The sequence below is a fragment of the Chiloscyllium punctatum genome, chromosome 26 (assembly GCF_047496795.1).
Source record: "Chiloscyllium punctatum isolate Juve2018m chromosome 26, sChiPun1.3, whole genome shotgun sequence".
NCBI lineage: Eukaryota > Metazoa > Chordata > Chondrichthyes > Orectolobiformes > Hemiscylliidae > Chiloscyllium > Chiloscyllium punctatum.
Window position 1 is genome coordinate 2,366,179 of NC_092764.1, and position 24,390 is coordinate 2,390,568.

At 43.1% G+C, this 24,390-nt stretch overlaps 1 protein-coding gene across 6 annotated transcripts in view; it reads right to left on the bottom strand.

Moving 5' to 3' along the window:
* Positions 1 to 24,390, bottom strand: part of tango6 (transport and golgi organization 6 homolog (Drosophila)) — a 222,260-nt gene that overhangs the window by 150,184 nt on the left and 47,686 nt on the right. For all 6 annotated transcript variants that reach the window (XR_011964222.1, XR_011964221.1, XM_072595747.1 and 3 more), the window contains exons 6-7: positions 13,319 to 13,481; positions 2,850 to 2,929 (exon numbers count right to left, since the gene is read on the bottom strand). Coding sequence is in view for 4 of the 6 variants with exons in the window: in XM_072595747.1 (XP_072451848.1) it covers positions 2,850 to 2,929; positions 13,319 to 13,481 (243 nt within the window). In the remaining 2 variants the exon portion in view is untranslated. The remainder of the gene's footprint in view (positions 1 to 2,849; positions 2,930 to 13,318; positions 13,482 to 24,390) is intronic.

Below are 24,390 nucleotides of genomic sequence, written 5' to 3' on the forward strand. Positions count from 1 at the left end.
TTGGACCTAGGACACTATGCTGAGAAACTTGTGCAGAGATGTCCTGGAGCTGAGATGACTGACTTCAACAGCCACAACCATCTTCCTATGTGCCAGGTATGACTCCAACCAGCAGACAGTTTTTCCATGGTGTCTATTGACTTCACTTTGGTGAATGCAGCTTTGATGTCAAGGGCTGGCAATCTCCCTTCTGGAATTCAGCTCTTTTGCCCATGCTTGAACCCAAGTTGTAATGAGGTCAGGACCTGAGTGGCCCTGGCAAAACCCAAACTGAACATCACTGAGCAGGTTATTGCTATGCAGGTGCTACTTGATAGCACTGTTGATGACAGCTTCCACACCTAACCAGTGATCGAGAGCAGACTGATGGAACAATAATTGGCTGGGTTGGACTTGCTCTGCTTATTGTGTACAGGACATACCTGGGAGATATTCTACATTGTTGGGTAAAATGTTAGTGCTGTAACTGTATTGGAACATGTTTGGCTAGGGGAGTGCCAAGTTCTAGAGCACAAGTCTTCAGTACTATTGCCAAAATATTGTCCAGGCCCATAGCCTTTGGGATATCCAATGCTTCCAACCATTTCTTGATATCACATGGCATGAATCAAATTGGCTCAAGACTCGTATTCGTGATTCTGGGTACTACTAAAGGAGGCTGAAGTGGAACATCCATTCAGCATTTCTGGCTGAAGGCTGCAAACATGCCAGCCTTAGTTTTTCCACTGATATGTTGGGATCTTCCCTCAATGAGGACGGGATACTTGTTGAGCTTGTTTAATAGTCCACCATCATTCATGACTGAATGTGACAGACTACAGAGTTTAGATTAGATCCTTTATGGAATTGCTTAGCTGTGCTTTTTGGCATGCAAGTACTCCTGTTTGGTAGTTTACTAGGTTGACACCTCATTTTTAGGTGTTGTACCTGGCATGTCCTCCTGCACTCTCCATGGAACCAGGGTTGAATTCCTGGCTTAATGGCAATGGAGTGAGGGATAGTCAGGTCATGAGGTTGCAAACTGTGTTGGAGTACAATTTGTTGCTGCTGCTGATGCCCCAGAGTGCCTCATGGATGCATCGTCTAGAGTTGCTAGATCTATTTGAAGTTGTCCCATTTAGCATGGTGATAGTGGCACACAACACATTGGAGGGTAGACAATAGACAATAGGTGCAGGAATAGGCCATTCTGCCCTTCGAGCCTGCGCCACCATTCAATATGATCATGGCTGATTATCCTTAATCTACCCTGTTCCTGTCTTATCTCCATAACCCTTGATTCCACTATCCTCGAGAGTTCTTCCAACTCATTCTTAAATGAATCCAGAGACTGGGCCTCCACTGCCCTCTGGGGCAGAGCATTCCACACAGCCACCACTATCTGGGTGAAGAAGTTTCTCCTCATCTCTGTACTAAATGGTCTACTCCGTATTTTTAAGCTGTGTCCTCTAGTTCGGCACTCACCCATCAGTGGAAACATGTTTCCTGCCTCCAGAGTGTCCAATCCTTTAATAATCTTATATGTCTCAATCAGATTCCCCCCTCAGTCTTCTAAACTCAAGGGTATTCAAGCCCAGTCACTCCAGTCTTTCAGCGTAAGGTAGTCCGGCCATTCCAGGAATTGACCTCGTGAACCTACGCTGCACTCCCTCAATAGCCAGGGTATTCTCATGTGAAGGCGGTACTTCATCTGCACAAAGATTGTGCAGTGGTCACTCTCAGTGTCATGGACAGGTGCATTTTCAGCTGGCAGATTGGTGAGGCTGAGATCAGATAAGTTTTTCCCTCTTGTTGGTTCCCTAACCACCTGCTGCTGACGCAGTCTAGCAGCTATGTCCTTTAGCACCCAACCAGTTCGATAAGTAGTGCCGCTGCTGAGCCATTCTTGGCGGTGGACATTGAAATCCCCAACTCAGAGTACATCTGGCTCCCTTGCCATCCTTAGTGCTTACCCCAAGTGTTGCTCATCAGCTGAGGGAGAATGATATGTGGTAATCAGCAGGAGATTTCCTTGACCATGTTTAACCTGAAGTCATGGGACATCATGGGGTTCAAAGTCTCCTAGAGCAACTCCCTCCTGTCTGTATACCTCTGTCCCGCCACCTCTACTGGGTCTGTCCTGCTGCCTGACTAGACATATCCAGGGATGGTGATAGTGATGGCTGCAACATGGTCTGAAAGTTATGATTCTGTGGGTATGACTTTGTCAGTCTGTTGTTTGACTAGTTATTGAGACAGCTCTCCCAATTTTACCACCAGCTGCAAGATGCTAGTAAGAAGGACTTTGCAGGGTCATCAGTGCTGTTTCTGCCATTGTCTTTTCTTGTGTCTAGGTCAATGCCAGGCGGTTCTTTGTTGAGACTTCATAGTGATTATTCCAACTGAGTAGCTTGCTAGGCGATTTCAGAGGGCAGTTGAGAATCAACCACATTGCTTTGGATCTGGAATCACATGTAGGTAAGGATGGCAGATTTCCATCCTTGAAGAACATTATGTACCCAGCCAAAACTTGTAGCATGTCTGCATGCATTTTCTGCTTAGCAATGTAAAAATCTGGTTTACATTTTGCATTGAGGTGGTTCTCTTTGCATCACTCACTGACTTGACCCTTGATTTATTTAAACCACAACTGTAGCTTCAGTGCAGACACTATAGTGATTGCGTAACTTGCACAGTCATAAATAGAAGAACAGAAAAGGGAATGAACTGCAAACCCCGGATAACCCAAGTAAACAGTTAGGGCCACTCACTAACACAGATCTCACATAGCTTGATTCCACAACACATCCTTGGCTAATTAGGGCCCTGAGTAAAGCAGGCTACTTAAGAAACAAATATGTCAATCTTACCTTATATATATCGTCCACACAGCAGGTCAGCTCTGACTCTTCCACAATCACTGCGCCCATCTGACTACATCCCTCCACATCTGAAAGGAATGAACAGAGTGCAGAGTTAAGTTAAATAGAGAGGCTGCTGGTCAGTTCCTAGTAGCAGAGAAGGACACGACTGCAGCAGTACAAGAAAGTAGCCCACCACTACCTTCTCAAAGGTAACTATCATAGAACCATAGAAATGATACAGCACAGATGGGGTCCATCTGTCCCATCTTGTCCACGTTGACCCAAAGACACTCCGATGCCCTTTCTAATTTCATCTTCTTGCAGGTTACAGTACTTAAGGTGCAGATTCAGGTACTTTACTTTTGGGTCTCTGTCTCCACCACCAACTGAGGATAGGCAATACATGTTGGCCCACCCAGTGTCATTCACATTCCGAGACTGAATAAAAACAGTGAAAAATGCATCATAAGGGTGAACTTCCCATTGTTTAGCAACATATAAGTCAGTATGAAATGAGCAGAAAACAGGGAGAAAGAATTAAGATTCTAACCGAAGTTTTTTTTTGCATAGGACCTTTGGCCTAATCTCACCCCACTCGTCCCATCTCTTCTCCCTAAACCTGTCTTCTCTGTTTCCCACTTTTTCCTGCTCCATGCATAGGAAGAAGATAAAATCCAAAGGATAAAGAATTCAGTTGCAGTGAACTGACTAAATTCTTAATATTTAATTGCGGTTACTTGCTGAGCCTTGTTAATGGGTTCTTGGCAAAGGATGTGATTATGCTGATGGGCAATTTAATGAAATCCTGCTGACGAAATTCACCCACACAGAACTAAAAGTAATAAGCATTTCTCAACCATATTAATAAAATAAATTAAACACATGAGATGAGTAGTCTAGTAAAATTGGCAAGTACACCTTTGGCAGAGAAAGTGAACAGTCAATAACATAAAAGCAATTCATTAAAATTGCTAACTGACTCATGTTGAACAGTTCCACACTGCCTCACATTGCAAGGCAACAGCAATACTATAATTCCTTTGACTAAACCATCCCAGTCACTACAATAATTCCACTTACAAGAATATCAAGTTACTACCCCATTTCCAGAAAACCCACAATTTCTAAGCCCTTAACTGTTCTATCTTTTGTATAATTACAGAAATGTGTGGAGGAGAAAGTCTGCCAGGATTTCCAAACCAGGTGAATATCAGTGACTGCTGCTGCAAGATTAAGTGCACATATAGAACATAGAACAATACAGCGCAGAACAGGCTCTTCGGCCCTCAATGTTGCGCCAACCTGTGAACTATTCTCAGCTTGTCCCCCTACACTATCCCATCATAATCCATGTTCTTGTCCAAGTTTTATTTAAATCTCCCATATATACTGGAAACTGTTGTTGTAATATCAACATTCATCAGCACTGACTATTGGGCCACAAATGCAGAATGGGAATTTCAGTGAGGTATCAGAAGTCAACTTGGTATCCCAAGGAATCGGTACTCAGCAAGCAACCTTACCTGCAGGAGGGAAAGAGAATCGAGTAAACATAAAATGACATTCTTTTGTCTTTGAGGAAAACTATTTAAAGTAAAATACACCAGGATCTACATCAGTGTAAGCACAAGGAATATCAAACCAGTGCCTAGTAAAGGAATGGATTTTTCACACCAGGTATCTCAGACTCCTCAGTCTATCTCTCAAACTTATAGACGTGTCTGGACTGGAGAAATGAGCAGGAAGAAATCTCAATTTTAAATCTTCTGAAGTTCAACTTCCCTGGATGCCAACAGCTGAGAGATTAATGTAACACTCACCACAGCAACACAAAAGAAAAGGGAGGGGAGAGACTGGGAGACACTGCCAAAGGCACATTAAACCTGTCACGGGCTGATGAATGAAATTCTCTACTCCACTCCAATGTTGTTGGAGCAGCTTCAAGCCACAACTTTACAAACATAAATTTCTCAACCAACATAAGGAAACTAAGCATTTATAGGCACAGGAGAGGGAGCTGATTTGTCAATAAGAGGGATAAATGTGTATTTACTGCTAATCTACAGTTTAGAATTAATACCACAAGAAAGCTTTTTTATTTGGCTTAAAGTTTGGTTAAATCCCACTGGATCAACCAGCTTTTTGAGCATCAGCTAGAGGTATAAGTGCGTCTACAATGCTAAGAATTATTTCAATAGCACATTTTTAGATATGGAGAGTTTGTCACTTAAGGATGTTTACAAAGATGGGTGGCTATCAGTGAGAAGAATGGAAGCAGGGAGGTAGTTGAAGAAGCACATCTCATTCAAGAACAGCTTTTTCTGTGGAGTGCAACTGTATAAGTCAGGAAAGAGAAAATAAGAACAATACGGTTTGGAGAATCATTCGTGAGAGGTACAGACAATTGTGGCTGCGGACACAGATGTGACTCCAGGATAGTACCTTGCCTCCTTGGGGCCACAGTCATTGATGGCACTGAACACTAAGGCATCCTGAAGTGGGAAGGTGTTCAGCCAGATATCAAGATAAATACTGGTTCCAAAGACATAGGTAGAAATAGAGGGAGCTAAGTGTAGATTGAGAAGCAGGAGCTCAAGGGTAATAATCTATGGATTACTCCTGGTGCCACATGCTCGTGCGTATAGGAGTAATTGGACAGATTGGATGAATACATGGTTGAAAAATTGACGCAGGAGAGAGGGCTAGAGATTCCTTGATCACTGGATCTGTCCTGGGGTATTTGGGACTTGTACAGGTCCAACAGGTTGTACTTGAACAGCAAGGGGACCAACACCCTTGCTGGTTAGTGCTTTGGTATGGATATAAACTGACTTGTCTGGAGGATCGGTTATATAGAGTGAAGGTGCAATTGGGGGTGATGGACAGGCAGGTACAGGAGAAAAGCCATGTCAGTCTGGCAGGCGGAGCATATATGGTCAGGCGATGACACAAGGGAGCATGGAAAGGCTGTATGGAATTTGTGTTATGAAAGGAGTCTTGAGTAAAACAGATGATTTTACCTTGGGGTAATATCATTCCGATCATGGAGACATGGCTGAGGGAGGGGCAGTACTGGGGTATAGAATCTCCAAGTGAGGCAGGAAAAGACTGAGATGAAGAGAAATCCCTTCTCTTGGGTGTTGAGTGTCTTTGGAACTCCTTGCCATAAAGAGCTATGGGGACAGAGTTCTTATGTATATTTAAGTCTGAGATAGACAGATTCTTGATGAATTGGGGAATCAAAGGTTATGGAGAAAGGGCAAACAAGTAGACGTGAGGAATGTTGATCAGCCATGATCCCATTGAATGGTGGAGCATGCTTGATTGGATGAATAGCCTACTCCTTTTCCTATTCCTTATAGTCTTATGGCTACATAAATCAGAATCAATTAATGCAGCAGGAGGCATGATACTATAGAAGATTCCTCAAATGAGACCAAATGGGTAGAATGCAAAACAAAAAGAGGGCAATCACATTGTTGGGAGTTTTCTAAAAAGCCCCAGATAGACAGAGAGAGATAGAATAGCAGATAAGATAGACAGAGAGAGATAGAATAGCAGATAACTCGGCAAACCTCAGAAAAGTGTAAAAGTAATAATAGAATTACAGGATCATTATGGCGCAGAAGGAAACTACTCAGTCATTGTGCTGCATCGGTTCTATTACTTAGTTTTAGTCTCATGCTTGTTCCCCATATCTCTGCACGCCACCCACAATAAGAGAATATTAATAGTGGATTTCAATTTCACCAATATTACTTCGGATAGAAAAAGGTGAAAAGCTTAGAGGGCTGAATTCTTAAACGCACCCAGGCTTTTCAAGTTAGCATGCAGAAAGTCTTACAAGAGAGAGAGGAGCCCGACTTTGGGGAACGAAACCAGGCAAGTGACAGAAATGTCAATGGGAGAACATTTCAGTGATAGTGACCATAACTCTAAGATTTGAGGCAGTGGATTATGGAAAAGGACAACATAGGACCAGGAACAAAGATTCTGAACTGGGGAAAGATAGACTTCAGTACAATAAGTCAGGATCCAGGCAAAGTAGACTGGAAACACATAAGGTTAGAAAGATTTACATCAGGCAGCAGGAATCTTTCTAAAAGAATGGCAAGGCAGAGTGCAAACGTTCCCGTAAAGGTAGTGGGGGTGGCATGGTGTGCATTTGAAGAAATAAGCCCAGGGAACCCTGGATGTCAAGGAATTTATAGGGTTGCTTAGGAAAACAAAGGAAACACAGCAGATATCAAGGGAGAAAAACAAAAGTCCCAGGGAAATACAGAAAGTACAGAGTTTTATTTAAGAGAGTGAAGAGGGGTCATGAGAAAACATGAGTAAAAATAAAGGAAAATCCAAACTTTAAAAGTTAATTATAAAATAAGTATATAAGAAGCAATAAAATGGCAAGAGGATAACCAGGAAAATTGAAGGTCCCAGAAAGGGCCAATGTAGATATGTGTGTGGGGAGCTGGAAGATGTATGTATGGTTTTCAATGAGAACTTTGCTTCTGTATTCAATACAAAGGATGACACAGATCCAAATGTCAGACAGGGAGACTGTTATATATTTGAAACAAATCAACATTGAAAGGAAGGAGGTATTAGTGGTTTTAGCAGGCTTAAAATTGGGTAATTCTCCAAGCCCAGATGAGATATACCTCAAGTTACCAATGGAGGCAGGGGAGGATATTGTGGGGGCTCCAACCTTAATTTCAAAATCCTCGCTGGCTAATGGACTGCAAGATAGATAATATGGGTACAGACAATCAAGAAAGTTGTTACTGATAAACCGGGGAACTATAGGCTGATGAACAACAATGGTAGGGAAACTTGGAAATCATTGAGCAATGGAATTAATCTCCACTTGGAGAGACAAGCGTTAATAGCGAATAGTTTTATCAGGGGGAAATGATGTTTAACGAATTTGATATAATTTTTAGAGATGATGACTAGCATTGTGAATGAGGAGAGTACATTGATGTAGTTTTCATGGACTCCAATAAGGCATTTGACAATGTCTCATATGGGAGTGTCCATAAGATTCAAAGTAATTTGGCAAATTGGATCCAAAATTGGCTTATTGACAGGAGGCAGAGGGTGCTAGTTGTGGGTTGCTTTTGGTGACTGGAAATCTGTGTCCAGTGGCATACTGCAAGTTTTTATGCTGACCCCTTGCTGTTTGCAGTGTATATTAATAACCTAGACACAAATGTTAGAAATTTGAACAGCAAGTTTGCAGGTGACACAAAAATAGTGGTATGGTAATCAGCGAGGAGGAAAGTTTTAGAACACAGGATGATTCAGCTAGTCAGATGAGCTAGACAACAGCAAATGGAATTTCATCTGGAAAAGTGAGGGGTAATGCATCTGGGAGGGCTAACAGGGCATGGGAGTGCATGATGGGCGCCTCCTAGCAGAGGGCTTTAGGGAACATCTCCGGGACACCCGCACCAATCAACCACACCGCCCCGTGGCCCAACATTTCAACTCCCCCTCCCACTCTGCCGAGGACATGGAGGTCCTGGGCCTCCTTCACCGCCGCTCCCTCATCACCAGACGCCTGGAGGAAGAACGCCTCATCTTCCGCCTCGGAACACTTCAACCCCAGGGCATCAATGTGGACTTCAACAGTTTCCTCATTTCCCCTTCCCCCACCTCACCCTAGTTCTAAACTTCCAGCTCAGCACTGTCCCCATGACTTGTCTGGACCTGTCCTACCTGCCTATCTTCTTTTCCACCTATCCACTCCACCCTCTCCTCACTGACCTATCACCTTCATCACCTCCCCCACTCACCCATTGTACTCTATGCTACTTTCTCCCCACCCCCACCCTCCTCTAGCTTATCTCTCCACGCTTCAGGCTCACTGCCTTTATTCCTGATGAAGGGCTTTTGCCCGAAACGTCGATTTCGAAGCTACTTGGATGCTGCCTGAACGGCTGTGCTCTTCCAGCACCACTAATCCAGGACCTTGGAAGGTACAGAGAATCAGAGAGACCTTGGTGTGCATATCCACAGACCCTTGAAGGCAGTAGGATAGGTAAATAAGGTGGTTAAAGGCGGCATATAGGATACTTTCTTTTATTGGTCATGACAATGAAAACAAGAGCAGGGATTTTGTAAAAGAGCTGGAGGTAACATTAGTATTAGAATCCCTAAAGCGTGGAAACAGGCCCTTTAGCCCAACAAGCCCATACCGACCCTCTGAGCTGTTGACTAGCTCATCTGACCATTTTGGAAGAACAAATAAGAATGCGGAATACAGGGTTAATGGTAGGGTTCTTAGTCAGGTGGAGGAACAGAGGGATCTTGGGGTCTATGTACAAAGATCTTTGAAAGTTGCCACTCAGGTGGATAGAGTTTGTAAGAAGGCCTATGGAGTATTATCGTTCATTAGCAGAGGGATTGAATTCAAGAGTCGTGAAGTGATGTTGCAGCTGTACAGGACTTTGGTTAGGCCACAGTTGGAGTACTGTGTGCAGTTCTGGTTGCCTCACTTTAGGAAAGATGTGGAAGCTTTGGAGAGGGTGCAGAGAAGATTTACCAGGATGTTGCCTGGAATGGAGAGTAGGTCGTACGAGGATAGGTTGAGAGTTCTCGGCCTTTTCTCGTTGGAACGGCGAAGGATGAGGGGTGACTTGATAGAGGTTTATAAGATGATCAGGGGAATAGATAGAGTAGCCAGTCAGAAACTTTTTCCCCGGGTACAACAGAGTGTTACAAGGGGACATAAATTTAAGGTGAAGGATGGAAGGTATAGGGGAGATGTCAGGGGTGGGTTCTTTACCCAGAGAGTGGTGGGGGCATGGAATGCGCTGCCCGTGGGAGTGGTAGAGTCAGAATCATTGGCGTCCTTTAAGCGGCATTTGGATAGGTACATGGATGGGTGCTTAATCTAGGATAGAAGTTCGGCACAACATCGTGGGCCGAAGAGCCTGTTCTGTGCTGTATTGTTCTATGTTCTATCTTCTATGTTAAGAGTAACCCACCCAGGCCCATTCTCCTACCCTATGTTTATCCCTGACTAATGCACCTAACCAACACATCCCTGACACCATGGACAATTTAGCATGGCCAATTCACTTAACCTGCATATCTTTGGATTGTGGGAGGAAACCGGAGTACCTAGAGGAAACCCACGCAGACACTGGGAGAATGTGCAAACTCCACACAGTCACTCGAGGCTAGAATTGAACCCAGGTCCCTGGCACTGTGAGACAGCAGTGCTCACCACTGAGTCATTGTTCTGCCCTTGTTAGTTTGACCACAGCTGGAGCATTGTGTGTATTTCTGGTCATCACCCTTCAGGATGTGATTGCACCGGAGAGGACAGACAGGAACTTCACTAGGATCTCGCCTGGGCTGGAGTGTTTCAGCTATGAAGAGAGAGTAGATAGACTGGAGTGTTTTTGTTCAAGCAGAGAAGGCTGAGGCAGAACCTGACTGAGGTGTACAAAATTATGTGAGGCACAGATAGACACGAAGAAACCTTTCCCCACAGTGGAAGAATTAATAACCAAGAGGCATAGATTTAAGAAAAGAAGAAAATTTCTTTTCACACAGAGGATGGTGGTTTCTGGAACTCTCAGTCGAAAGGATTATAGAGACTAAACTATCAAAAACATTTAAGCAGGAGTTGGATGAATACTTTTGTTGGGAAATGGGTTGAGTTGATATGTCCCGTTTTCTGTGCTGTAATACTCTATGACACTCACTTGGGGATCACAAGTCAACAGTACACATCTTATATTAATTTTGTACCCATTCAGAGAGACTACAAAGATAGTCAATGTGGCAGCATGGAAACATCACACTTGTGCACAAGACTAATCAATGTAGGGGATACAAATGTGAAATAGTGGAAGCATTCAACATGTTAGACAGTGTCAGACACCAGTTCGCAGAAAAATCATTTACCTCATACTTAATTAGTTTCTCTCTCAACAGATACAGTCTGATCTCTAGTTATTGAGTATTAGATATTGGTTAGAGTCAATTCTAATTCAAAAATTAACTTCATCGCATGCCTGTTTAATTTCTCATTGCTGCAAATGTGTGTTGAATGACCAACTCCAATACTGTTCACATTGAGTCTGTAGTACAATTTGAAACATTTGGCCTGTACAAGTGTTTATACTTAGTCTTATTGCAACTTTACAGAGCACTGGTTAGGCCACAGTTGGAAAACTGTGTGGAGTTCTGGTTGCCACACTATCGAAAGAACATGATTGCAATGGAGAGGGTACAGAGGGGATTTTGCCAGGACATCCACAAGGATGACAAGTCTCAATTATGAGAAGAGATTGGATAGGTTAAGCCTGTTTGCCTTGAAGCAGAGGAGGCTGAAAGGGATCTGATTGAGGTGTACAAAATCATGAGACACTTAGACACGGTTGAGACAAGTTTTTCCCCTGTCTGAGACCAGGGAGCACATGGTTGAGGTGAGGAAGAAAGAGTTTGTACACAAAAGGGTGGTAGAAATATGGAATGTAAAATGTGCTGCCAGAGAGGGTGATGGAGGCAAGTACTCTCAACATTTAAGAAGCATCTACATGATTACTTAAAATGCCAGTGCATAGTAGGCTATGGACCAACAGCAGGTGAATGGGATTAATGTAATTTGTTATTTGTTGGTCAGCACAGATGTGGTGAGCTGAAGGACCAGTTTCTATGCCATATGATTCTATATATCAGCTGAGATAGGAGTATACAAGGTAAGGAGGCAGAGAGCTGACAGGTTTGTAACAGCTGAGGGAGGCTATGCTCAGAGAGGCACAGGGCACAAATCAAATCAGCTGCGCAGATTTCCTTTTTATATTTCGAAAGCAAGGAATAAAGTGACTCTTGTAGCAGAATGGTGATGTCCCTACCTCTGAGCTTGGAGACTGGGTTAAAGTCCCAACTGCTTTAGAAGTTTGTAATAATGTCTCTGAACAGGTTGTTTCAAAAATAACTCGAAAACAAGGAATGATTAAAGAGTTGTCTTATTACCACTCATGATGTGAATGTGGGACATTTGTTCAATGTTGCCAGCAGGCACAGTACGTTTACCTCACTGGAGGTAGAAATCTGACTATGGTTCAATTAGGAAGTTGCAAGGACAGAGCACTTAACTGACAGCACAATGCCACATTCCCACCTCTCCCTCCCCCCCACCCCCACCATTGTAACTTTCTTTCTGTCCACCCAGACCGAAAGGGTTACAACAGATCAAATATTATACCATCAATAATTTTGCCATATTCTACATAAACAAACTAACTTTTGGACACTAGCACGATTTTGGAACTTTTACGTAGGGACTGTGTTTTAATTTATAATAGGCTAAGTCCTAAGAAACACTGCATTTTTTGAGTTAATGTTAACCAAGTCTTTGCAAAGTTATACCTGAAGTATCAATTATTAACCTATTGCATGCAATCAGAGTTTTATACAATGGTAATGTTAGATTTTGTTTTAAGTTTTTCCTGTCACTGTGATGAAACAGCATTTGCGAGGGACCTATTCAAACACACACACATTCTATGAACTGTTGTCTTACAAATGGGAGGTTAGGGAGGTGAGGGGAGGAGAATTTTAACAAAGAACAATACAGCACAGGTACAGGCCCTTTGCCCCTCCAAGCCTGTACTGACACATTTTGCCCTTCCACATTAAAATTGTCTTCACTTACAGGATCCGTATCCCTTCCTATTCATGTGTTCGTGTAGGTGCTTCTCGAGTGCCGCTGTGTCTGCTTCCACCTCTTCTACCAACGCATTTCAGGCACTCACCACACTGTGTGAAAAACTTGCCTTGCACATCTCTTTTAAACTTCACCCCTTGAACTTTGAACCTGTGTCCCCGAGTAATTGACCCCTCACCCTGGGAAAAAGCCTTATACTTCCCACTCTATCCATGCCATTCACAATTTTACAAACTTCTATCAGGTCACCCCTTAACCTCCTGCACTCCAGTGAAAACAAACCCAGTCTAGCTAACATTTCTTCATAGCTAATATCCCCCATACCAAGCAACATCTGGTAAACCCCTCCAAAGCAGCCACATCCCTCTGGCAGTGTGGTGACCACAACAGTACGCAATATTCCAAAGTGTCTCCTAACAAAAATTCTATAAAGCTACAGCATAACTTATCAATTCCCCTTCCAATGAAAGCAAGCATGCCATAAGCCTTTTTTACTACCTCATCTGCATGCACTGCAACCTTCAGTGAACCGTGGACCTGCACATCTAGATCCCTCTGCATATCAGTACCCCCAAGGGTTCTGCCATTCACTGTATAATTTCCATTTGTACTTGACCTTCCAAAATGCATCATCTGAGCACTTTCACAACTGTAATTGTCAATTCTGAAGGTTAAATTCCCATGAAAAGATTAAAGGATTCCCTTATTCTAACTCGCTCATGGTTCAAGTGAGCACCAGTAACTCAACTAAGAGATCACTCATATGTCTGGTGTTTGTCTATCTCTGTACCTTTGATGTCCAAGCAGCAGATCAGAGGAGCCAGTAGAGGCTTCAGTAGGTATTTGTCGGTGAGTTCAGGTTGTTCCTTTACCATCGAGAGGAAAGTCATCGTTGCCACCCTCTGAAACTGACGAGCTGTCAGCTTGTCCTTGATGTGAAACAGTTCAAGAACCTAATATGAAGCAGAAACAGGGAACTGTCAGAAATAACATTCAACTGCTTTTACAGAGGAACCTCGATTATCCGAAGAACATGGGCTGGGTGTATTCAGTTAACTGAATGCCAGACACCATAGGTTAGCCAAGCATCAGGACCTTGCGATGTTGCCAGATTATCGAATGCCGGATAATCGTGGTTCCTCTGCGCTATTCTAGAGAGAACTATAGTTAGTAAGTTTGGAGATGATACCAAATTTGGAGGTGTAGTGGACAGCAAAGAAGGTTACCTTAGATTACAACAGGATCTTGATCAGATGGGCCAATGGGCTGAGAAGTGGCAGATGGAATTTAATTCAGATAAATGAGAGGTGCTGCATTTTGGGAAAGCAAATCTTAGCAGGACGTATACACTTAATGGTAAGGTTCAAAGGAGTGTTGCTGAACAAAGAGACCTTGGAGTGCAAGTTCAGAATTCCTCGAAAGTGGAACCGCAGGTTGATAGGATAGTGAAGGCGGCGTTTGGTATGCTTTCTTTTATTGGTCAGAGTATCAAATACAGGCATTGGGAGGTCATGTTGCAGCTGTACAGGACATTGGTTAGGCCACTGTTGGAGTATTGCATGCAATTCTGGTCTCCTTCCTATCGGAAAGATGATGTGAAAATTGAAAGGATTCAGAAAAGATTTACAAGGATGTTGCCAGGGTTGGAGGTTTTGAGCTATAGGGAGAGGTTGAATAGGTTAGGGTGGTTTTCCCTGGAGCGTCGGAAACTGAGGGATGACCTTATACAGGTTTATAAAATCATGAGGGGCATGGATAGGATAAATAGACAAAGTCTTTTCCCTGGGATGGGGAAATCCAGAAGTAGAGGGCATAGGTTTAGGGTGAGAGGAGAAAGATGTAAGAGAGACCTAAAGGGCAACATTTTCATGCAGAGGGTGGTACGTGTATGGAATGAGCTGCCAGAGGACGTGGTGGATGCTAGTACAATTGTGACATTTAAAAGGCATTTGGATGGGTATATGAATAGGAGGGTTTGGAGGATATGGGCCAGGCTTTGGCAGGTGAGACTAGATTGGTTTGGGATATCTGGTTGGCATGGACAAGTTGGACTGAAGGGTCTGTTTCCATGCTGTACATATGACTCTATGACAAGCTCCACAGCAGTATCTTCAACATTAAATCATGACATGATGAATGGTTATGCCCGAAATGTTGATTCTCCTGCTCTTTGGATACTGCTTGACCTGCTGTATTTTTCCAGCACCACATCCTCGATAACAACAGTATACCCAGCCCCATCAATAATGAAAAGCTCCCTCAAAGCATCTAGGACTAGTAGCCTGGAAATTAATCAAGATGTGAATGCTGCTCATTGACATACCAATTGCAAGTGACTCATTAAAACAGACAGTCCACATTATCACACAGATTGATCATGAAATATTCCCAATAAATTGAAGTTAGGAATGCAATAAAGCTCTTACACCAATCCATCATTTACCAGTTTCAATAGCAATTTATTTCACTCTAAACAAAATGTGTAAAAATTAACTGTCCTTTTCTACAGTGACTGCTTGATTTGCAGAGGGGTTCCAAAATTTTCTATTTTAGGTTCAGATTTCAAGCATCCATAATATTTTGCTAGTCTTAATTTCAAGATTTCAGTAAGTAGTTAACATGTCTCCTCATTCTTTTCCATCTAGAGGCGAAAAGCTCTCTCCATAACCACCTAGTCAGGACTCAACACTTGTGGAATGGAACAGAACATTCGGAATGAAAGGACTGGGAAGGAGCAGACAGCAAAAATTGTTTTATATCACGTGTGATCACGCCCACTCAAGCGACTGTCTCCACCCCGACCTCCAGCCCCAGCCCCAGCCCCAGCCCGACTCCAGGTCTGAGCTCCCAGCCCTGTCGTGTGTTCACCATTTCCCCCAGACCTCCCTCTCACTGAGGATGAACTTTTAGTCCTCAGCAAAGGCCTCACTTTTATCCTTCTACGCTCCCAGATTAATGAGTTCGATACACACTGCGACCTTGAATGTTTCTTCCACCGCCTCCGGACAAAGTGACAGCCACCTACCCACCAAGCATCCCTTCTCCCGCCTCCACATACCCCACCCACCTGGTCACCCTGTGCCAACCTGTTAACTGCCCTTGACCTCTTCATTTCAAACTACCGCTGTGACATTGACCGACTCAGCCTGTTCACCCCCCTCACCCACTCCAACCTCACAATATGCAGCACTCTGCTCCAACCCCAACTCGCAGCCGGGGGGGGTGGGGGGGGGAGAGGAGGAGATGATGATTGTGGGGAATAGTAGTGTGGCGCTTCAACCTCTACACCAATGAAGCCAGGCGCCAACTAATAGACACCTCCTCCTACCGGCCCCTTGATCATGACCTCATTTCCCAGACCATCCACAACCTCGTCACCCGTGATGATGTCCCATCCATTGCCTTCAACCTCATTGTCCGTAAACCCCACACCACCCGATTCTACCTCCTACCGAAGATTCACAAACCTGACTGCCCCGGTCAACCCACTGTCTCAGCCTGCACCTGCCCCACTGAACTCGTCTCTTCCTACCTAAACACCACCCAGTTCCCCTAAGTCCAGGAACTCCCCACCTATGTTCGTGACACCACCCACGTCCTTCACCTTTTCCAAGATTTTCATTTCCCTGGCCCCCAACGCCCATCTTCCCTGGCCCCCAATGCACATCCAGTCCCTGTACACATCGATCCTCCACGATGAAGGTCTCCAAGTCCTCAGTTTCTTCCTCTTATGCTATCCCAACCATAACGAGTCCACCGGCATCCTCAACCGCCTGGATGAACTGGTCCTCACCCTGAACAACTTCTCCTTCCAATCCTCTCACTTCCTCCAAACCAAAGGGGTAGCCATGGGCACCCGCATGGGACCCAGCTATGCCTGCCTGTTTGCCGGGTATGTGGAACAGTCCACCTTCCACAGTTACATCGGCATCACTCCCCCACCTGTTCTTCAGCCACAGCGATGACTGTATTGGCGCCACCTCATGCTCCCATGAGGAGGTTGAACAGTTCATCAACTTTACCAACACCTCCTACCCCGACCTCAAATTCACCTGGACCATCTCGGACACCTCACTCCCCATTCTGGACCTCTCCATCATCATCTCCGGCAACAACTAATCACAGACATCTACTACAAGCCCACCGACTCTCCCAGCTACCTAGACTACGCCTCCTCCCACCTTACCTCCTGTAAAAACACTATCCCTTTTTCCCCCAATTCCTCTGCTGCATCTGTTCCTAGGATGATCAATTCCATCACACAAAGTCCCAAATGGCCTCCTTCTTCCAAGAACACAACTTCCCTTCCCACATGGTTCACGATGCCCTCCAGCACATCTCCTCCATCTCACACACCACTGCCCTTGAACACCACCTCTCCCAATGTAACAAGGACAGAACACCCCCCCCCTTCCCGGTCCTCCTTCCATCCCTCCAACCTCCACATATATCGCATCATCCTCCACCACTTCTGCCACCTCCAAACGAACCCCACCACCAAAGATATTTCCCTCCCCGCCCCGATCAGTGTTCCAGAGAGACCATTCCCTCCCCGACTCCCTCGTCAGGTCCACGCAACCCTTGCCAGCCCACATCCCACTCCTGGCACCTTTCTCTGCCACCGCAGCAGGTGCAAAACCTGCATACACACCACTCCCCTCACCTCCGTCCAAGGCCCCAAAGAACCCTTTCACACCCATCAGAAATTTACCTGTACATCCATCAATGTCATCTATTGCATCCGTTGCACCTGGTGTGGTCTCCTTTACATCAGGGAGACAGGATGCCTTCTTGCGAATCATTTCACAAAACATCTCTGGATCGCCCGCACCAACCAACCCCACCTCCCCAATGCCAAACACTTCAACTGCCCCTTCCACTCCATCAAGGACATATCGGTCCTGGCCCTCCTGCTCCGCCAAACCATTACCACCCAACACCTGGAGGAATAACACCTCATCTTCTGCCTTGGGACCCTGCAACCACACAGGATAAATGTGGATTTCCACAGCTTCCTCATTTCTCCTCCCCCCCACATTATCCCAGTCCAAAGCCTCACAACTGACCACCGCCCTCCTCACCTGCCCATCACTTCCCCCCCCCCCTCCCCATGACTTATCACCTTCTCCCTCACCTTCATTCACCTATTGCTTTCTCAGCTACATTCCTCCCAACACCAGCCCCTCCCATTTATCACTCAGCCCCCATCCCACAAGCCTCATTCCTGATGAAGGGCTTATGCCTGAAACGTCGATTCCTGCTCCTCAGATGCTGCCTGACCTGCTGTGCTTTCCCAGCAAAACTCTCAACTTACATCGTGTGTGTGTCAGGACCTTGCTGTCCCCCAACTCTGGGAACATACGAACCCACATTTATGCTTGCAAACTTTGTGAGTAATACTCAATTCCCTGACCTTAAATGGGTTAAATGAGCACAGGTTCTGCTCACCTTAGGGATCAGAACCGTTCTACTTATTTTTAACTGGTCTGGAAGTTTTAACTGATCTGGAATGGTAAATAGTCTAGGAAATAATAAATTATCAATATTAAATATCTTAATTATTTCTTTAAGCGTTACCCTGTCCGGCCCTGCAGCAGTTTTCACATTCATCGCCTTTACGGCCAGATCCACGTCTTCCACCGTCACAGGACCAGTCAGAGTGCCACTCAAGGATCCCTTACTATGATTTTTATATTTAGCGAAACCCCTTAAATTATTATTTTCATTCAAATTTGTTAATCTTTCCCTAAAGTAATCCTCTAACTCTACATTGCTCAGGGGACATTCACTCTTAACTGGGGCCCCCATTAGGGTTCTTGCTAAATACTGCCTCTTAGTTTTATATAGAACTTGCATTCCTTTAAATTCTCCCTTCTTTCTACTATACCTTTTCTTGGCTTTGTTCATTGAACAGTTTGATCCTGTCTCTTACCATATGTCAGAAATTGGACTCTCTCAAGTTCTAAATATGAACAGCAAACACTCAGGATGCAGGTTTGTTCGCGGAGCTGGAAGGTTCATTTTCAGATGTTTTGTCACCATATTAGGTAACATCTTCAGTGAGCCTCCAGACGAAACACTGCTGGTGTTTCCTGCTTTCTGTTTAAATGTCTGGGTTTCCTTGGGTTGGTGATGTCATTTCCTGTGGTGACATCATTTCCTGTTCTTTTTCTCAGGGGGTGGTAAATGGGGTCCAAGTCAATGTGTTTGTTGATAGAGTTCCGGTTGGAATGCCATGTTTTAGAAATTCTTATGCGTGTCTCTGTTTGGCTTTTCCTTGGATGGATGTGTTGTCAGTCGAAGTGATGTCCTTCCTTATCTGTATATAAGGATATTAGTGAGAGAGAGTCATGTCGTTTTGATGTTCACGTATCCTCGTGGCTAGTTTTCTGCCTGTTGTCTAATTAGTGTTTGTTACAGTTCTTGCACGGTATTTTGTAAATGAAGTTAGTTTTTCTTGTTGTCTGTATAGGGTCTTTCAGGTTCATTACCTGCTGTTTTAGCGTGTTGGTGGATTTGTAGGCTACCATGATGCTAAGGGGTCTGATTAGTCTGGCAGTCATTTCCAAGATGTCTTTGATGTAGGAGAGAGTGGCTAGGATCTCTGGACGTATTTTGTCTGCTTGGTTGGGTTTACTGCTGAGAAATTGGTAGACTGTGTTCATTGGGTACCCATTCTTTTTGAATACACTGTCTAGGTGATTTTCCTCTGCTCTGCATAGTTCCTCTGTGCTGCAGTGAGAGGTGGCTCATTGAAATAATGTTCTGATGCAGCTTCGTTTGTAGATGTTGTGATAATTGCTTCTGTAGTACAGTATTTGGTCAGTATATGTTGTTTTCCTGTAGACGTTAGTTTGAAGTTGCCCATTGGCTGTTTGCTCTACTACGACATCTAGGAATGGCAGTTTGTTGTTTTCCTCTTCTTTAGAGAATTTTATGCCAGTAAGGATATTATTGATGGTCTTGAAGGTTTCCTCTAACTTGTTGCGTTTAGTGATGACAAAGGTGTCATCCATGTAGCGGACCCAGAGTTTGGGTTGGATGGTTGGCAGAGCTGTTTGCTCAAGTCTCTGCATTATTGTCTTTGCTAAGAATCCTGATATCGGAGATCCCATGGGTGTTCTGTTGGTTTGTTTGTATGTTTTGCGGTTGAAAATGAAGTGGGTGGTAAGGCATGGGTCCGGTAGTTTGACAAAACTGTCCTTGCTGATGAAATTGGTGGTGTTTGGTGCATGTGTCTTTGGGTCTTCTAATAGTGTAGTCAGTGTTTCCTTGGCTGGGTTGATGTTGATTGATGTGAACAAGGCTATTACATCAAAGGAGACCATTATTTCATCCTCTTCTATTCTTCTATCTTGGTGTTTTTGATGGTCTTCAGGAATTCTTGTATGGAATGGTGTGAGTCTTCTACTAGGCGTTTTAGTCTTTGGTGTAGCTCCTTGGCCAATCTGTAAATTGATGTTCCAGGTAGCGAGACTATGGGTCTGAGGGGGGCTCCTGGTTTGTGAATTTTGGGTAATCCATTGAAGCGTCGTGTGTTGGATCTGTCTGGTTTCATCCAAGAATTCCTGAAGACCGTCAAAGACACTAGTTCAGCGAGTAAACCTACATCCAGAACTTCAACCTCAGCTACAAATCTTCTTAAAACTTGCTAGTAAACACTCAGTCCCATCCCTCCCCCACCACCCTCAACACCTTCTGAAATGGAGGGAGATCTTTTATCATTGTTGTCTGGTACAGATTTAATCCAACACAATGAAAATCTGAATTCCATGATGCTGGAGCACATGTTTAATAGCTGTTTGCTTATGGCACACACATCTACATATGTATAGACCATAAAACCATAAGACATAGTGGCAGTAGTAGGCCATTCAGCCCACTGAGTGTGCTGCACCATTCAATGAGATCATGGCTGATCTAATAAACCTCAACTCCATTTTTCTGCCCTTTCCATAGAACTTTTGATTCCGTTACTGATTAAAAATCTGTATCTGAGTCTTGGATATACTTTATAACTCAACCTCAACAGCCCTATGTGGTAAAGAATTCCACAGATTCACCAACTTCTGAGAGGAGAAACTTATCCTCATTTCCATCTTAAATATGTACCCCATTATTCTGTGAATATCCTCTCATGTCCTACCGCCTCCAACAAGGGAAAACCATTCCACATCTACCTTGTCTTGTCCTCTAAAAATCGTATATGTTTCAAGAAGGTCATTTCTCATTCTTCTGAATTGCAGTGAGGTATTGAAGAATTAATTTGCTCTACTGACTTGCAGGAAATTGAATGCTCTGGGGGGGCGGCGGGGAGCAGAGTGGGATGTCTCTGTTCTACAGGTAGAACGTAAGGAATTTACATTCCCATCCCTTGCCATTCTGAGCCATTTAAATGGCCATCTCCTATTATTCATCATCCTATTCAAACTCAACATGAACACTGCAGATGGAATTTTGACCACTCTCTGGAGTTCAAAAAACAATTTGCAACAGATTTGCCCATTGAGGAATGATTTACATTACATTGCTTCTAGAGATGATTAGGTCACTGCATTGTGTCTTGAGTGGCATGTGACTGTGGGGTGGGTTGTCTTGTGGGCATCACGAAAAGATTTTGTATAAAGACTGTTCCTTTGTTCAGGGAGACCTCTCGACACGCTTCGTAAGCATGGCGAAGAGTGTTAAGAGTTTTTCCAAAGTTTGTACTGTATTTACTTAATAAAATTTGGTTGTTGTTCACAGCAGTTGGCACCTGCAGCTGCATCAAGTGTGTACGAATCTCAGAAAAAAGAACATAACAGCCCAACCTTCTCATAAGACTCTCTCCCCACACTTGGTATCAGCTTACTGAACCTTCTCTGAACTTCATCCAATAACAGTTTATCTTTCTTTAGTCAAAGGGCCCATAATAAGTAAGTGCCTCATATAGTTTTGGTAAAATCTTTTATATTCCATTTCCTTTGAAATAAAGGCCAACAATCCATTATGTTTGTGATTACTTTCTGCAGTCTTTCTTCATTTAAATAGTGTACAGCTCCTCTATTCTTCCTGCTAAAGTGCATAAACCTTTTCCACATTATGTCTTTGCCTACTTGCTTAACTTGTCTATATCTTTCTACAAACTCTTTGCATCATCCTTACCCTTTGCCTTCCCACGAATGTTTGGGTCAGCTGCAAACGTGGCTAGTCAGTTCACTTTCCTCATCCTAGTCATTAATACATATTGTAAATAATTGTAGTCCCAGCACCAATCTCTATGGTACTCCACTAGTTACAGATTGCCATCCTGAAGATGTCGTCCTTGTCCCAATTTATTCTCTTTGATTACTTAGCCAACCCTCTGTCAATACTAATACACTATCTCCAACATCATTGACTCTTATCTTAAGTAGTAACATGTGGTACTGTACCAAACTCCTCCTGAAAATCCAAATATATTACATCCACTGCTTTCCCTTTATCGATCCTGCTTGTTACCTCCTCAAAGAATTCTTGTAAATTTATCAGGCCTGAGTTTCTCTTCATGAAGCCATGCTGACTCTGCTTGATCATATTATAGAAACACAGAAGCAGTAACAATAGGCAATTCAGTCCTCTGAGACCACTTCACCATTCACTATGATCATGGCTGATAGTATGACTGTTCATTACTCTGTTCCATACCCTTTGATCACTTTAGCCCTAAGAATTATATCTATCTCCTTCTTGAAACTATTGAATGGTTAGCCTCAACTGCTTTATGTGGCAGAAGATTCCACTATCTACGTGAAGAAATTTCTCATCTCAGTCCTAAATGTTTTACCCTATTTACTTCTTCAACTTCTGTTAATAACACAATTGCATGCTTTTTTTCGATATCATTCTCCACCTGTATATGTGTATGTTTAAGAAGAAATAAATATAATTTATTTGGTTTAGATTTTAGAGTGGTCTAAATAAACATGATATTCTTCCAAATTAAACATACAAAATACTGCTTTACACTTATTACTGAAAATCGTAACATTCAAAACTGATTAAAACATTCCCTCTAAATTATAACATGTTTGGGATAACCAAGAGGTGAGGAGAAAAGAGAAACATTATCCCATCACCTCTTCCCATCTGTGATTATTATACATACATATTCACGCACATGTATATACATGCAATGTATTGTAAATTGATTAGTTACTTCAATTCATAAATAGTTTGTACCTTTGTGATAAGTATGAATTGCGAGGAATAGAGTCTGTGGTAAAGATATAGAGTTTCTGGCAGACATCAAACACCATGGCTTTGAACTTTCCAATCTTTAACTGGAGGAGATTAAGATTAGATAGACTGACAGTAAAGGCAGTGGAGGGCTGATAGAGGTGGTGGAGATTTGAGCTGGATGTGGTCAGGTATATGTGAAACTCCGATCCCATCTTTTTGGATGATGATGCCAAAGGGAAGCACTGAGACAAGGAAGAGAAAGAGCCAAGGACAGATAAAAGCATGTTATAGTTAGTGACTGTCACTTTTGAATTAGATTTGGGGTCTATGAGCGAGTAACAAAAAAATTGATGGCTTTGGAGAGGAAAGAGAGGCTATCGGGGACTGGCAGGCAAGTGATTTTAATGACATGATCAGATTAGCTATGATATTACTGAATAATGGATCATGTTCAGAAAGCTTACTTCTGCTCCTATTTCTCATGTTATGTTTTAGTGATTGATCCAATTTGGAACAAAGAAAGCATGGGACATGGTAGAGAGAATCAGATTGTTTCTCGTAGTTGAGGTGTCATAAATATAAAATTAAATGTAGGAGATTTAAAATAGAAGGAAAAATTTCTTCACATAGAGCTTAAAGGCTATGGAACTCACTTCCACAGTTAATGATTTAGGACTCAACTGTTCACATTCTAATTAGATTGGAGAATTGGATGATGGATGGGGGAATAAAGTGAAGTGGAATAGTGCAAATTAATATGATTGGACAATCTACTTGCAGGGAACATAAAATCCAAAACGGAACTGGTGGGACTGAATAGCTTATTAGATGCCATAGCGTACGTAAAGTTAGCTGTTGAAAGCTGAGGCTGCAGGTTGGACGTGTAGTTCAACAGCTCCAACTACTGGGAAAGAAGAAGTGACTGAAATGTTGACAGCTCTTCACTTAAGAATGAAAAATGCCAGTTCAAAACTACCCAAACATGTCAGGACAAGTATGCGACATATAGAAAATATAATTTTTTATGCGCCTATTTTGATGAATTTTGTGAGATGACATCCATTCACTAGTTCATTTTTCAGGATAACGGCCTAACCAATCATGATGTGGAAGTGCTGGTGTTGGATGAGGTAAAAATCCACAAGACACGAGCACTCTGAAAACTAATGTTTTTAAATAAACCTGCTGGACTATAGCCTGGTGCCATGTGATTTTTGACCCTAACCAATCACAGTCAATTTTCCTGAAGCAGGAGAGGGGAATACCCAGAGATATTCACTAATACTTCAAAGCATGAGACAGAAGGCAAAACCGTGCAAGTGGTGGTGAAATAAATATAAGCATATGTTTTGAGATACCCTTATAGCCTTAATGGGAATGTAAATAGTTTTGTTTCATGCTTAGAAATTGGCTTTTTTTTAAAGCTATTGGTTTGCAGCTCTAATGAGGAATATCAAATTTCTGAATGCAATTTTGTACAGAATTGTTGTCTTTCTTTCACTTACTTATAGATAACATGATTTTTTTTTTTTAAAATCACAGGAAACTTGTGAGTTGATTCATTGAGCAGCAGTTGTTAAGAACTGTAGAAATTGTAACAAAGTCAGCTAGCTGGACCTTATAGAATACAAATTCCCTGATTAGGATTAATCTGGTAGTTCT